Source organism: Mya arenaria, chromosome 13 (genome assembly GCF_026914265.1).
Source record: "Mya arenaria isolate MELC-2E11 chromosome 13, ASM2691426v1".
Lineage (NCBI taxonomy): Eukaryota > Metazoa > Mollusca > Bivalvia > Myida > Myidae > Mya > Mya arenaria.
Window position 1 is genome coordinate 56,086,731 of NC_069134.1, and position 15,571 is coordinate 56,102,301.

The window sequence follows — 15,571 nt, forward strand, 5'->3', positions numbered from 1 at the left end:
ACCGTTTAAATTGAAGCTGTAGAAAAGCAAAGTATTTGTTTCTACAGCAAAGGAATAGTTAAGGATGAACGTCATGCTTTATTAGTGTTTCCTTTATAACTTAAGGCATTTCTATTATGAAGGTAAATATAATAGATGATTATCTTTAATAAACACAAAAGTAGCACTTTATTCCATGTTCAACAATTCTCATAGTTTAAACACACGGGGGCATTTTTCAACATAGATTTTGTCCTCATTCTTCGACAGGCCCCAGTGATTCCATGTACTTTTATTTACTGTCCAATCGAAACACTCGTTTTAATGGAAAACAAAATATAAATACTCAAATAACAATAGTAATAGCAATAAGGGCGGGAAGAGTGGGACACACGACTAGGTACAGTGCAAATTCGCTATGTTGACGTCGGATATCTCGACTTTCCGGTTGTGTCGACTTTTTTCTGCGGTCCCGAATTCATTCCTTCTTATTCTATATAAAATAAATCTGCTTGTGTCGATTTTTTATCTCGATTTTTTCGCTATGTCGACCTCCTATTTCAGTCCCAGTGGTCGAATTTTACACATTTTCCTTGTTTCTTATGTCGAACTGTAGATCGAGTTATAGGTGCGAAAATTGTTATGAAGGTTTGCGGCATGTCGCTAAATTACCGTGCGTGTCAAAATAACAAACTGTCATAATTGGATGTTAATTGATAGGTGTAAATTATTTAAGTTGTTTGTCTATGTTTTTTATTAAAGAGTCTTTTATTGATCAAGCTATACATTTAGACGCACGAATTAGGTCGACGATGACATCATCGGAAAAATCGACAACATTGAAAGTTACGTGACGAAGTAATTTCTCTACACTGCATGTACAAAACAGTCGTAACGAATGTACTATTTTAAGTTGTTGTCATATGTGCTTTACCGTTTTGTAAGAATATAAGTGTATGTGATTATGGTTTTATATCTGATTTGTGTAATCCTTGAACGCGAATTAAATAAATTTGGCACATATAATTCATTTGTTATTACTTGTTTTATAAATAATACGTTTGCTGTCTCCACGACCGTAACAAGACCGTTCAATTGCAGAAGTAGGATGTCGGATATATATCAAACGCATATGTGTTGGGATTGGTGATACTTTTTTGTAATTCGGATGTGTCGAATGTTCGTTATCTCGACTTTTTTCCCTAGGTCCCGACAAGTCGACATAACGAGTTTCGACTGTATATGAATAATACCCCTGCAGAATTAAAACCTCGAGTGGCAAACCGGCCTTCCTAGTTCTTATATACCAAACTTTCAAACCCTCGTACATTCCCGCCAATGTTATTTCGCAAATCGTCTCAACACTCAAGAGATCGTCACTTTTGAACGGATATAATTACAATCAATTCACTTTCTAAGACCGCGAGCAAAAAAGTATACTTACTCATCAAAAAACTTAAAGAATAACCTGGATTACATACATTAAAAAATTGGCCTGTGATTGGCAGCGAATATAGCCAGAAATTAGCCCTCTGAAACTATCAAGAAGTGCTTATTTGCTAATACGATATATATCGAAAAAGTGATGTGTAGGTCTACTCGGTTGGAGGAGTCTTTTTCACATGTAGCTATTAAAATGCAAAGCATTTCGATCTATGAATAGCACTATCACACTGCTTCATATTATACAAAATATGTTCATTCTTAATCATGGTTAAACCCATATAGCAGATTTCTCAATTAAAAAGAAACATTGGTAATATAAATGCAGTAACTTTGCAGTTAACCTTATGTTATTGCTTATATAAAAGAACATTCATTTCCGCTTTATTAGAAAAACGTTCCTATATGACTATGCAGGTAAGGTCACACCAAATTAATGTTTCGTTCCTCGGATTTTTGCCAAAAGCGATTGAAGCGAGCGAAAAAAATATACAATTTGTCAGTTTTCATAAAACCTGAAGCAAGCGAAGAGCGAAAAAATATTTTTATTATTTTGATCAATAACAATAAGACATATTGTTCAATAAAATTGCCCTTAAACCCATTTGAATGCAATCCAGACCTGAACCTCTAATGGACATAGGGAAAATGTCCGATTACATACTATTCATTCATCTGTTTTTAGAAAACACGTTATATGGATAAACCAAGTTCTAATATAATCAAAACATAATAGTAGATATTATTCATAATAAAAGAATGCTGCTTTTAGGAAAAAATGAAATGAATTATATAAATCCACAATGAATCAATTTAACATCATTTGCAACTATATTTAGACATTCATAAGGTTTGATTTTGGATGTTTAAAACATGATGTTTTACACTGGCACATTCGAACATCAGACTCTATATATATTTAAATTTCTTGACTTAATTTCGTTTTGATTATCACAGTAATGGGATGTGCTTATCGAAAAGAATTGGACTAAAATATGATCAGAGTAATTTTATGGTCAGTGAGATGTTTTTATAATCCCGAATTATACTGTAAAAGAAAGTTGAAAATTGGGTGACAAACTTAGCTTATGCTTACCTATTTATTGGTCTATACGGCCCAGTGTTAACATCGCTATTTGTGAAAAGATATTTGTTCGAAAACTGTTGTTTTGTCAGAAGTTGGTCAAAAATGACTTTGATAAATCAATTTGGGCCAAACAATGAGCCATGTTCCTGTTAAGTGAAGCTGTTATTTTAGCATCGACGTCTTAAGGTAAGAGTATTGTTACTTGTTTTATGACTTGAATCAAATACTACTTAATTTTATGAGTCATTGTGATCAATTTGATTTCCATCTAAAATGAATCACTAATTACAAGACCACCTTCATGGCCGTCAACGAGTCTATTGACGATGTTTTTATTATGACGGACACGAGACGTGGTTACAGGGATACATTAGAAATGTCAAATTAATAAAAAAGTATCCCTGAACACTCATTAATGTAGCTACACTAGTACACTAGTATGTTTAATTGCATAATAATTGATTTAATAAATGATCCTTTACTGCATGAGATGATGAACAATGACTTTAGGCATGGTCAAAATACATTTATTGTTATTTGAAAGATAAGACTAAATTTGCAAAATTTGAGCCACAGTGTTTATACCGGACTCCGCCATTTTGATTGAATTTATTGAAACCAAAATGCTAAACCGATCGAAATACAGTATAAAACATAACGCATCGGTAAATTTCCTTACAAAAATACTTAAACTAGCGTAGACAAATGAAAATTGTTATTTTTTTCAGCCTTTAAAAGAAATATTACTAAAAAAAAATCTGGTTCGCGATAAAAAAATTTAGAGCGGGCGCACAAAAATAAATAAATATTTTTTTGTACATTTTCAAAAAAATAGGAGCGGTAAAGCCGGGGAACGAAACATCAGTTTGGTGTGGGCTAAACTCATAAAGGAAAGCACATTGCATAAAGGACTTCGTTAACATTGTGTACCTGCACATTAAGCCCTGATGCTTGATGGGCTTAGATTCCAAATTTTAGTCTACGCTATAAGCTATGACAATTTGTAAAATTTTATCACATGTACAATAAGGCATTTTCAAAGATTGGTCCATTCTTGTTTATACATGTGTCAATCTGCACTAACAGAGCGTGTTTGTTGTATGAATCAACATATATATGAGTGGTAACACCCACCACAACCCGCAGTCCTTCCTTAATCACAGTAAAGGACCGTTTTTTCTCCGTCCGTACGAATTTTCTCCCGAAACTGTCAACATTAATGCAGGAGTCAAGTGTGTAGCTTTCAACTGTGTCATAGATTGCCTCATTATATTTGGATAGTTTGAATGTTTGTAGAGTCCTAAATTCCTCACTATGTTTGTAAAGGCATGTGCCTTTAATACTGTGCAATTCCATTCTTGTTGCTTCATGTTTTTTTTTTGTTCTAAAAGAACTCAGTCTGCACGTATTATTAAGCGTTGATACTTTCACATGTAAGAAAACGCTGGCATAGACAATGTTGTGAAACAATGGTTATTTGATATTTGCATTTCGAATAGATGATAAGGCAAACGAACGCTCACCTTAGCACTTGATATGTGCCATAGTTTAAACATATTTTATGCATCAGTGTATACAGTCACATAACATAAAAAAAAGAAAAAAAAAACAACATGTACAATCTAGAAAAGGATTAGAACGAAGGGTAAATATATCTTAAAAAGTTCTTTTCCAAACCTTAGCAAAAGTACATTTTTAATGACGGACATTTGTACAGCTGACAATGTAGATGATATTTGCCTTGGGTTATCTTATCTGGAGAACAAGTGCAATAAATATCATCTTTGTAGCAAAACCTTTGTAAAAGTATAAATGAATTAGGGTGCATTTTTAACATTAGTACGCATGCCTTACCAATACGACAGTCATTTATGTATGAATTCGCCGCCTTACAACTGGATTGATTCATTAGCATGCTAAACGTATGTTTTATGTAAATGGTCAAATTATATTATAGTTGTATATGTCACATATATATGTTTACTAAGAAATATGATTTGATATTTTACGAACACTGGGCTTTGTCTTAAAATTCCTCAACACCATGAGTTTTAACAATTAAGCTGGGAACTTGCTGGAAACCCAACTAAAAAGTATTAAACGTAACTTTTTGGCATTTATTAAGTAGTTGAGCCTAATCAGAGGACAAATAATAAACATTTAGCTGAAAATGTCAGAACAATGAACAGTTGTTTAAGCTTAATCTCTTTTCTGTAATGCGATTAGCTTATTATGACACGCTTTGATTCGAGTAATATGCACACGGTCTTACTGTTTCTCCTTATTGAAACCGTCAGTTCCAAGAACGATATTTTTGTTGTTGTTTTTATATAAGAATGTTTTTTATCCGGTATTCTTGGAAAGATTTGTATTATGTTGTAAACTATATACCGACAGGCTGTTCAAGCTTAGTGCGTTATGTTCATAACACCTTGTTATTTCCTGAAACTGCTTTGTCATCTAAACTAACAAATGATTAAAACATCAAACCAATCCGACTATGCTTATTTTCATACTAAAATAGTTATTAATTGTATACAAACGTGAGACACAATAATTTCCTATGAGTTAATCCGCTCGATGCTTCAATGTAATCTTTACAGATTACACCTTATAATGTAGTTTACCAGTATAATTTGCAAAACCCTTTTGCCTAGATTAATTGAACTTGAACACCAATATAAATGCGTTGACATTAAAAGGGTTTGACAGTGAATTGATATTGATAATGGTGTTTGAAATAAAAGGAAAGTAATTAATTGTTTAAAGAACAATTTATTAGATCATTTGTTATGCAAAAAGTTATTTTATACGTTCATTATTAGGTAAAATATATATTTATAACACTATCTTAATAATGCTGAGTGGAACTGTGTTGCTGAATGTATGCATACATGTCATTCTGATTTCCAATCAACGATTGGATCCATTGGCAGTTACTGAGGCAACACATTGGAACAAGATACAAAATGACATGCTCTACATAGCAGTTACTTATAATGTCGAAAAGTAGTTACCACTCATGTCATACGATGATGGTGACAATATCTCAATCCAATGGGGATTGTTTGGTTTTTACCAAGAAAACCGAGCAAACCTGTCTGACATTCAAGGGCAAACTCTATACAGCCGTTACGTACACGGTCGTAAAGAAGTCACTGTCACGATGCATGTAATTTGATGATAATAAACATCAACTGGCGTCTTTTAAAATATTTCAAATTATTTGAAAAAAAACATTATCTACATTTCTTTTGACGATTTCTTACGTACGGTTTCTTTTTTAAACCTATAATTTTCCGGAGCGTGCCCTAAGCTGTTTTTTGGAAACCTAGATCCTGCAGTTATGAACGTTCAATACAAAAAGTTTGTTCTGGGCTATGACTTTATATTCAACTTTGAACCACAATGACTCTTGTGCTATTTTGGTGTAAATTAGATATGAACGATGTCGAATATAATTATTGTTTTTAGTTTACAGAAATATCGTTATGATAAATATCGTGCAACTGTTTGTTTGTTCGAATTATCAAACGTCTAAAAAGCATGCAAGGATGCAATCACAGTGTGTGTGTATACCACGTGATAAATTACGTGATATATGCTACGGGCAGTCTATGCCGTTAAAGGAACCCCACCTTCGTTTTGTTACCCGGTTTCTTAAGGTGATTAGTTTTATAAAACACTTCGATAAACCTGTTTCCAAAATAAAGTTTTGTCAGCGCTACCTCCGTCAGACGACCGTTTTGTGAAAAAGTTTGTCGAAGTGTTTAAGAAACTAAAGTCTGAATAAATATCTGGTGAAAGACCAAAGGCCGGGCTCCGTAAGCGGCATATACTGCGCTATGTTTCATTTTAAAAAAAGTGAAGTTATCTTTGTTTAAAGTCTTTATTCGAAGCAAGATATTACTTTCCTATGTAGCATTTATGACGCAATTTATCACGTTGTATACACACACTGAATCAGCAAAATAGAAATAGTCAGCGTAGTATATTTATAGCGATATTATTGATTTTTCTATAACATAATGATAATGTTTTTACAAGGTATTAAAAAAAATATCATATTTTTACACTGTCTTTCTTTATATCATTGCGAACGGTTACTGAAACCAAGCGTTTTGTTCCAAAATACAGCGATTTATAACACAAGAAAATATATTTAGGATACAAATGTTGACTACACCAAAAGAATTATACTAAGACATAGAGAAAGTTTATTGCATTTTTATTAGTACGGAGAGGACGTGTCGCCATTACGTCCAATATTGAATTATAGCTTGAAGTGAATGTAAACATTGCTTTAATAATATTTTATTGCATGAGGACACAATTGACATTGAGAATATCAATGCAAGTTTTAACCATTATTTAAACCGACATTTTAGATCAAGCATGCAACGGGATAGGGCCAAGAGTTTCGCAAACATCAGTTACGGCCTTCTCAGAAAGTAAACATTAAAGAAGAACGTGATCCTCCTTAAATGTCTGGCTTAGTTTCCATATCAACAACATTCCTTTAAATATAAAAAATTGCATAATCGGATTGGTTTTGATCTTTTTAGCATGTTCCAGTTTAGAAGACAAATCCGTTTAGAAGATTACAAGGTTTTTTGAACTTATCGTACTTCAGCTGTCTCAGCCTATCAGTGCAATGACTATTAAAGTAATCAAAGCGCCGAAAGCACTGGGATGTTAACTGCGCTACCAAACGATGCGCATTTCTTTAAATGTAATGACGGAATTCCGTGTATACGCTTTACGCATTTGTTTTGCGAAAACCATATTCACTGCGCACGCAAAGGTACATAGACTAATCGTATCAATAGTCAGCAATGTCATCTGTGTTTATCTTAATAGTGGCAATATTTCCCAGAATGACAATTAAAAGTTTATGGTATGCAATATAAAACAAGCTGAATAAGAATGTGTCATTAAGAACAAATGTTCAATTTGATCAAAGACAAATGAATAAAAACATATTTGGCAGGTTTCACTTAACGGTCATATTTACTGTACTATAATCGTTAAATAGGAGTGTTGTTTGCAATCATAGCACCGCAAGGCTTTGGTCCATTTCACCAAGAATTGTTTATTGTATTATCCCGTGCTCATGCTGATCAGATTTGTATGCAAGGATACAGAAAAATAAAACGACATTTTAAACAGAATTTGAATGCGGTCAGTGGAAGCGAATAGCGTGAACATGGCAGTAAAATTCAATTTCCGACAAATGGAATGCAAATGGAAATGAACAACTAGATTATACCGTTAAATTAATGACACATTTTAGTTGTAAATAAACATATACACTACAGTGGCACAAACGATTATTGAAAAATATCTCCGGGTTCAGTCCTAACAGGCAAGAAACGAGAGGCGAACACGGAGAGTACTTCAGAACAGACTTCACAAACGCCTTTAAACGGACAGCGAAAAGGGAGTTTACTGTAGACTAGTCTTCAACTTATCACAGTTCTAACAAATATTAAAAACTTCAGTCTCATAAGAGCAAACTTTACCTATAACATAATCGAGAATTTTATTTACCATAAACGGATCAACTTATTCCCCAACATTACTCAACTCTTCACATCCAAATAAATCCATCCAGCCGTCGCCAACGCAAGTGACAGCTGTATTGTAACGCATGCGCGTAAAGATCCGTTGATGCTATAAATCAGATGTCCTCTGCTGTTTAACTGCATGATGATGGAGGTTACAAAAAGTACGGTAAAGTCGAGTTTTCTATTATTCTCTTATTAGGTTATTTTATCGAAAGTGTTATGGTAGTTATAAAATCAGGTTATTGTTTTCAGTCATAGTTTTTGCTTTTTACGTGTATGTTGTCTATCACAAATGCTTTAATTGTACTTTGGTATCATGACTGATTCTGACAATGACTGTGACAGTCGCAAACCTTGCGTAGTATGATAGTAATATGGTCTTACAATCTTTTGATAAGGCCTTTTGCTGTGTTTTGCCTTTAGTTGATAAATATTTTGTTATAACATTTTCTCACTGATACAAATCATTAACACCATGGTTTTGCAAATATGATCTCCTGTATGCAATATTTGTATTTAATGATTAAAATTTTATCTGTGAATCTACTATTTAAAATGCACAAGCTATCAATAGGCAAGTTGTATTTAAATATATGTTCGAAATACAAACAAGTAACATTATAATATAGTAATATTATTAATTTATCAGTTCGCATGTACTATGATAAATTTCTTTTCATCACTTTTTTTAATAACATAGATAAACTCAGATCTATTTGAAAAAAGAGAATAATCCTGTTTATATTATATGTACTGTTTTAAAGGTGGAGGCTTGTTGGCGGTGTGTTGGTTATTTTGCCTGGCCCGGTCGGTAGAGGCCGCATACACCTATTGGTATGCATATAACGCACTTTGAGTCAGATTAATATTAGTGTCATTAACCATTGTTACATGCGTATACTGTCTGACTATTTCAGTTTTCGCAAGGTGTTCCTTTACCAATACAGATTGAGATGAGATGCAATTAGAAAATGACCTTTAACAACAAAGAATTATTCTAAATTTTGGCTAAAACGTTCGCTATTTCGTTAAACGGGTTCATTCATAAGCTCATATATACATTAACCAAAGCCCTCTCCGCTTTTGGAGGATTTAAAAAATATACAGTACTTGTTAGGTAGGCGGATAGCATACGCAAAGAGCTAACGCGGTTAATGTGCACATCAATAGGCTTAAGATGATAAGTCTTAAATTAATTTATATTAATGTATTTTTTTCTTTTGTTTGCGACATGGTGGTCTTGAGGTAAAGGTATACGCCTCATTAACGAGTCCAAGGTTAAATTCTCATTAGAGCATGTTTGTTATGACGTTTGAAAGGATACCAGTACTGATTGACTCAAAATTACTTGTACCAACTTAAATAACATCAAATTTCCTTTTTAATGGTTCATGTTACATAACTTAACTTAGGTCCATCTTTATTGTAGCATGTTCATACCGTTTTAAAACGAATCGAATCTTCATAAAAACGGACATAGATCCTATATATAGTTTCAACTATTTAGGAAAATGGATACGATAATTCCCAATCGCATCATCCCAGGCCACAAATTTGTCGTTTTCTGCGACTTGGCAACGGCCTACAATGACGCCATCAACCCAATGAACGGCAGTCACAGGATCAGCATGTTATTGGTCCCTAGAGCGCCGAATACATTTGAACCCGACAATGTCAACTTAATCGCGGATAAAGGTTAACCTTTACAAATAAATTCAATACTTCAATTCATTTCTCTAAAAAAGTAAACAAATAGAGTACAGTTTTTTATAACATCTTCTGTCATATATTCCTGACTTTATTACAGAAATATACACTGTAATTATGACCTAAATTGCATGCGTTTTCTTTTTAAGATAAACCGAGGGTACTTTTAAGCATAATGGTGAGTTCGTGACTATGTATTTAAACAAGACTATTATACAAGTATTACTTCACAGCCTTCTTTGTACTATCTTACACTACTGTTTTTGTACATATACATGTCTAACAAACTGAGATTTTTTTAAATGCATACTAGTAGCAGTCCCCAGCAAATGATATTGTTTAGCATGTAGAATTTAATGAACTTCGATCCCTACTGTCAATTGCAATATCGTAAATGTTACGAAGAAAACACTGAAATTGAGAAATTAAAAAATGCATATCTAAATTCTGTGTTTCCATTTACAGTTTCCGGAAAACTTAAAAACGGGAAGCTACAGCGGGAGCCTTACTGTGACTAAGGATGGAATAAGGGTTGGAAGCACTTATTTCCATGTGCTTGTAGAAGGCGATTCCGAAGACAGGCAATACCCTCTAGTACAGACGGACAAAGGCATCTACAAGGCTGGACAAACAGGTGAGAGGGGTTTAGTTGACATATATATATGACTCAACCTAACAAGAGGTCGTACTTCGAGTTCGACCACAAGTGACACGATTGCCTTGTCCTCTCAACAGGGTGTATCTAACTAGGACATTGGGCAAGAGGTTATTTATCATCAGTAAGAAGTTATATTTACGATCAAGCGAAAAACAATAAGTATAAAAAGCATTATACCGCAGCATATAGCCTTGAAGCTTGTATTTCAAGATATATCAACAATGAATTATCTGTGTCTGTATAGCAAAAGAGATGTAGAAAACGATGCTAACGAATGAACGGACGACGGATCGGAAATATTCTCTCTCTCTCTCTCTCTCTCTCTCTCTCTCACTCTCTCTCTCTCTAGACTTTTTCATTACGGAACCTTTTTAATTTGTAGTTACTATCATGATTCCATATCCCTGAGACACTTCTAAGGTTTCATTAATATTCTTGCACTAAAGTCCTTGAGCTATACTTTCTCTTGAAGCCAATCTCAACAATTTATTAGTGAAGTTATAATCATGAAAGATCTTATATTTATCAATGCATACCGATTTTGTTTTAAGCCATTTGGCAAATAATACAGGCATTTTTATAGACTTATATCTTGGACGAACAATGTTGGTATATAACACTCTTTATTTTAATCCTGGTACCACCTTTTCTGCTAAAATACACAGAAAGTCATCCAACTAAAATATGTCGGAGGTATGGGTTATGTAAATTGATTAATTGCGTTAAGACAACTGTTCCTTCGTTAATACAACCGATATAAAAGTTGACGCTAAAATGTATGCTTTATTTGGAATGTAATGTTTATTCTGTCTCTAATCCAAAGAAAACTCGAATGTTAACATAGTGTTCAACCAAATGTTAAATTACAAAGAAAATAGAATGTGCTGTTTTTATTCGAAACCAAATAAAACCTGGCAATCAAATGAGCTAAGTAATCTTAATGGTTGTATTTTGGTTTAATATAATAATTTATGCATTATGAATAAAAATGTACCTTCAATTCATTGACGTCATTGATTTAAAAGCTTACCTAATAATCTATTTTATGAAACAAATAGTGACTTTAAACATTAAAAGCAATTAATGTGAAAATATAAGATTGCTTAGTTTGCTGTGCAATGTCATTTTGCCACTATTTATAAGCTTTTTTATAATACTTTATATTGAATCCTTGCCTATTTGTTTTTGTTGGTTATTATATATGTTGTAGATGAACACATGATGTTAAAAAATAAATAATAAAATCGCATTTCAGTTCATTTCCGAATTCTGGTCATAAACGAACAACGGAGAGTGGTACAGGACACATTCACCATAGACATATTCGTAAGTGTTCTGTTTATTATATTTTTGATAAATTGAAGGAAAAGAAAGTCAATTAAAGTAAATTATTCTTGTTGTGATGACATTGTATGTCTGTTGTTTTGCAATGTTGTTTGCCTGTCAAATACGATCGGCTGAATAATCCACTTTTAATAATAATAAATATATGTCAAATAGAAATTTTTCAATCATTTTTATAGGAGCTTTTTGAATGAATGAATCAAAATCAACGTGGCTGTGCCGGAGAAAAACGTAAACGATATAATGCTAGATTTCACTTCCCCGAACAACCTTATGTCTTGCATGCGATCCTTATATTAGCGGTAGTTTTTTTGATCGTTACCTTTCCCGTGTTTTGAAGAAATATTGGGGAGTTCCTTGCACTGAAAATACGCTTCTGTGTAGGCAGAACAAAATGCGATGCCCTTTAGTTTGATAACGAAAGTATACACATTAATAAAATAAAACTTACAGGGACGTGCCAAATAGTCAAGCATATAAATATAAACCCTGTTTAGAAGCACAAGTTAGTGTCCCAAACGATACTGACCGATATACAAAACCAAATGAACACGTCAAAATAGAATTACCGACTGAACAATATAGACCTGCCTTAAGTGTTTCGGCCTTGAACTAAACTCTTCTTTTTACTACTAATGGAAACATCAGGGATAGTCTCGGCAGTCACGTATTGATCTTGTTTGGAGAGAAGATCTTAGCACAACAAACACAAGACGTTACAAAGATCGGCAAAAAGTAGATCCATTTAAATTCAAGTCTTACATCATGCTGTCAATTTTAAGCAAAATGAATTTTCTGCTGCCTTTTTAAAACATTTTTTGTCAATAAATATTTCATTTATACTCACTTTCCAATGGCGACTTAAAGATACTTGTTCTTGACATCATTTAATATTATCAATTTTTAACACAGTAGTAGTTATAATTATGATAACATCCAATGTGTTCGTATTTTAAGGACGCGGATTCCAATCGCGTGCGTCGCTGGGCCAACGTCACGGATAGTAGCGGCGTTTACGTCGGTAAAATGGAAATGTCCAATTATCCTGTTCTTGGGGAATGGACTATTCTAGTTTCAAATGAGGTAACTGATTCAATTTTCTATTTGGTTTCTAATCATCAATCTCACTTCTTGGTTTAGTTCTTATTTGGTCAATTGCTCGCGGTTAAATGTAATCAAAAACTTTTTTTAAGTATTGCAAAAAGGTGAAAATGATACTTTTAGTTTATTACGAACGTAAATATTAAACCTTTCTAAAACATAAGGAATTTAAAATACTATTTGAATGGACCTATGACCTTTCTATGTTAAAATGCCTCAGTAAAGTTTCAGTATTATAAATAAAGCAATTACAAGAGTATTAAGGTATAGAAATATAATTCAAAATGTAACTATAACATGAACAGTTGTTGATGTTATTAAAATGGCTAGATCACGTATGTCTCACTTAACAGCTTAACTATAGCTTATGATTAAGAGTTGTATGAAGTTTAGGTTTGATACAAATAAACAAGGCAATATGCCTATTTGTGCATACGCAGTAAAACATATATAAGGTAGTTCATAGTCAGTATTCATACATAATTACAACTTTGAGCAGGTCCGAGTCAATGCTTAAATCCTATTGGATAAGACAACCTATATGACATTCATTCATTTTCTCCATGAAGCATTCGTGTATGCAAATCAGTTTAATTATAGTCATGACCGGGCTACTTTCTATTTACAACCCATGACGTCACGTTATAGAAGCAAGTTATTTACATGTGTATTTTCTTTCTTAAAAATATTTTGGGTTAAAAAAAAATGAACAATGTTCAATGAAACAATGAACAATAAACCTTTTAAAAATATTGATCTTGTATTATTTTTTGATAATAAATGACAACAAACTGATTGCGGAGAACTGGAAGCTGAAAGTTCGTCTGCAGAGGAAACATGGCGGATGATCTGTCAGATTTTGACTTGTTTAAAGATCTTTTTGGTGGTTTTGAGTTGTTTGTGCCGGAATTGAGTGAGCAAACTGCTGCTGTTGTGTTTTCTCCAGAAATTGAAGAACTAATGAACATTTTATTTGATGATTTGCCTGAAGCTACAGATAAAAATGAAAGTTAAGATCTAGATGAACAGGATTATGAAAGTAATGATATGCCGGCATGGCATGAATATAAACAACAGGGCAGTAGGTTTTATGGTAAAAATATTGTCATAGGCAAGAAATAATGGAAGATACATTTCAGAATTTAAACAAGTCGCCTTTAAGTAAATATCTTACCTGAAAAGAGCTTTTAATCTGCTTCGAAATGGGAAAAAATGAGGAGTCGGCAGCCATTACTGGTCTCATTTTTACTAAATTTAGCTACACGTGTCGCCAAGGCTATGATATATTCATACGCGTGGAAGGCTACAAACTACTTGGAATTATCGAGTGATGAATTGCGGTTCTTGGATAAAAGCAAAATAAAAATGATCTTTATTTTTTTTTATAGTTATAATTATAAGTTTTGAACATTATTTTTCTGCGTTTTATTGATGTATGAAGTGTCGGAAAAATTACACCTAATTTATACATACACACCTTTGATGTTTACGAAAATTAGGTGTAATTTTTCCGACACTTCATACATCAATGAAACGCAGAAAAATAATGTTCAATTCTTAAATGAAGTTGAATATTAAGAATTTAACAATAACTTTTTAAGTTGAAAATATCACACTACACATCAAAAACGAAAAGGTGAGGAGAAAAGAACAGCATTGTCAATATTTATCCGTTATAATTACAATATATCTTTTCTTAAATCATTAGATTTCGCCGTACATAGTGACTCATATAGTAAATATATTTGTTGTCTTATTTCATTGTTGAGTTAATATACAAATACAGAATGTTCTCCTCCTTGAACACATTATTCAAATAACATTTTCTTTCTGTATACGGAATAGCTACTGGCTTATGTCATCTACCTGCCATTACTTGTAATCTGTGCAAATATTCTCAAAAGAGCATTTTTATTTAGTAGTATATACATTGATAAGGTAAGGTTTGATATAAGATATATATTTATGTTTCTTTCTAATTCTATACACATTTAAGCATACATAATTCTAACATATTAGATAGATTGCTACATATGTTTATGTTTCTATCTAATTCTATAATCATTTAAGCATATATAATTCTAACATTTGAGATAATTTACATATTCACTATTTAAAACCAATATCTTATAACGAGTACATCTACCCAACATTTTAGTCTTAGTAATTCTTTACAAAAACGGGAATGAACTCTATTCATTCATGAAAATTAAACGACCCCATACTTCAGAGCCGTAACATGGGTGATGGTGTATAAGTTGGTCAAATATTACATCTGTGTTTAACGGACAACTGAGTGTAGAACACTTAGAGTGCACTGCTTTAGTTTGAAGATATCCTTCATTAACTGACCAGACTATGTATCGAACGTATTAGTCGAATAGTCGCCTGGTCTTAACATAATTCGAAGATATATTACAATATGCATTACGTTGGCAGTTCTCATTTTATCAATTGGACCGTATTTCCCCTTCATTTGTATCAGCAAAATAAAATCACAATAAAAGACATATCAAGGCAGCAAATTTTCGTGAAACGCACGGGATGATTTTGAAATTGATAAACACGAACAAATATAGAACATTTTTTTGGATATGAAATGATAAAAAAATATTATCTTAATGACATATTTCATTGTTGATTGTTTTTAGGCACATTTATTAGATAGTGTCTGAGGTTGTTCTA

The 15,571-nt window shown here is 32.7% G+C and overlaps 1 protein-coding gene across 1 annotated transcript in view; it reads left to right on the plus strand.

The window, feature by feature from the left end:
- LOC128215401 (CD109 antigen-like) overlaps nucleotides 1–15,571 on the plus strand; it is a 62,793-nt gene that overhangs the window by 4,340 nt on the left and 42,882 nt on the right. Inside the window, exons 3-5 of the mRNA XM_052922087.1 lie at nucleotides 10,249–10,417; nucleotides 11,697–11,767; nucleotides 12,743–12,868. Of these exons, the coding sequence (XP_052778047.1) occupies nucleotides 10,249–10,417; nucleotides 11,697–11,767; nucleotides 12,743–12,868 (366 nt within the window). The remainder of the gene's footprint in view (nucleotides 1–10,248; nucleotides 10,418–11,696; nucleotides 11,768–12,742; nucleotides 12,869–15,571) is intronic.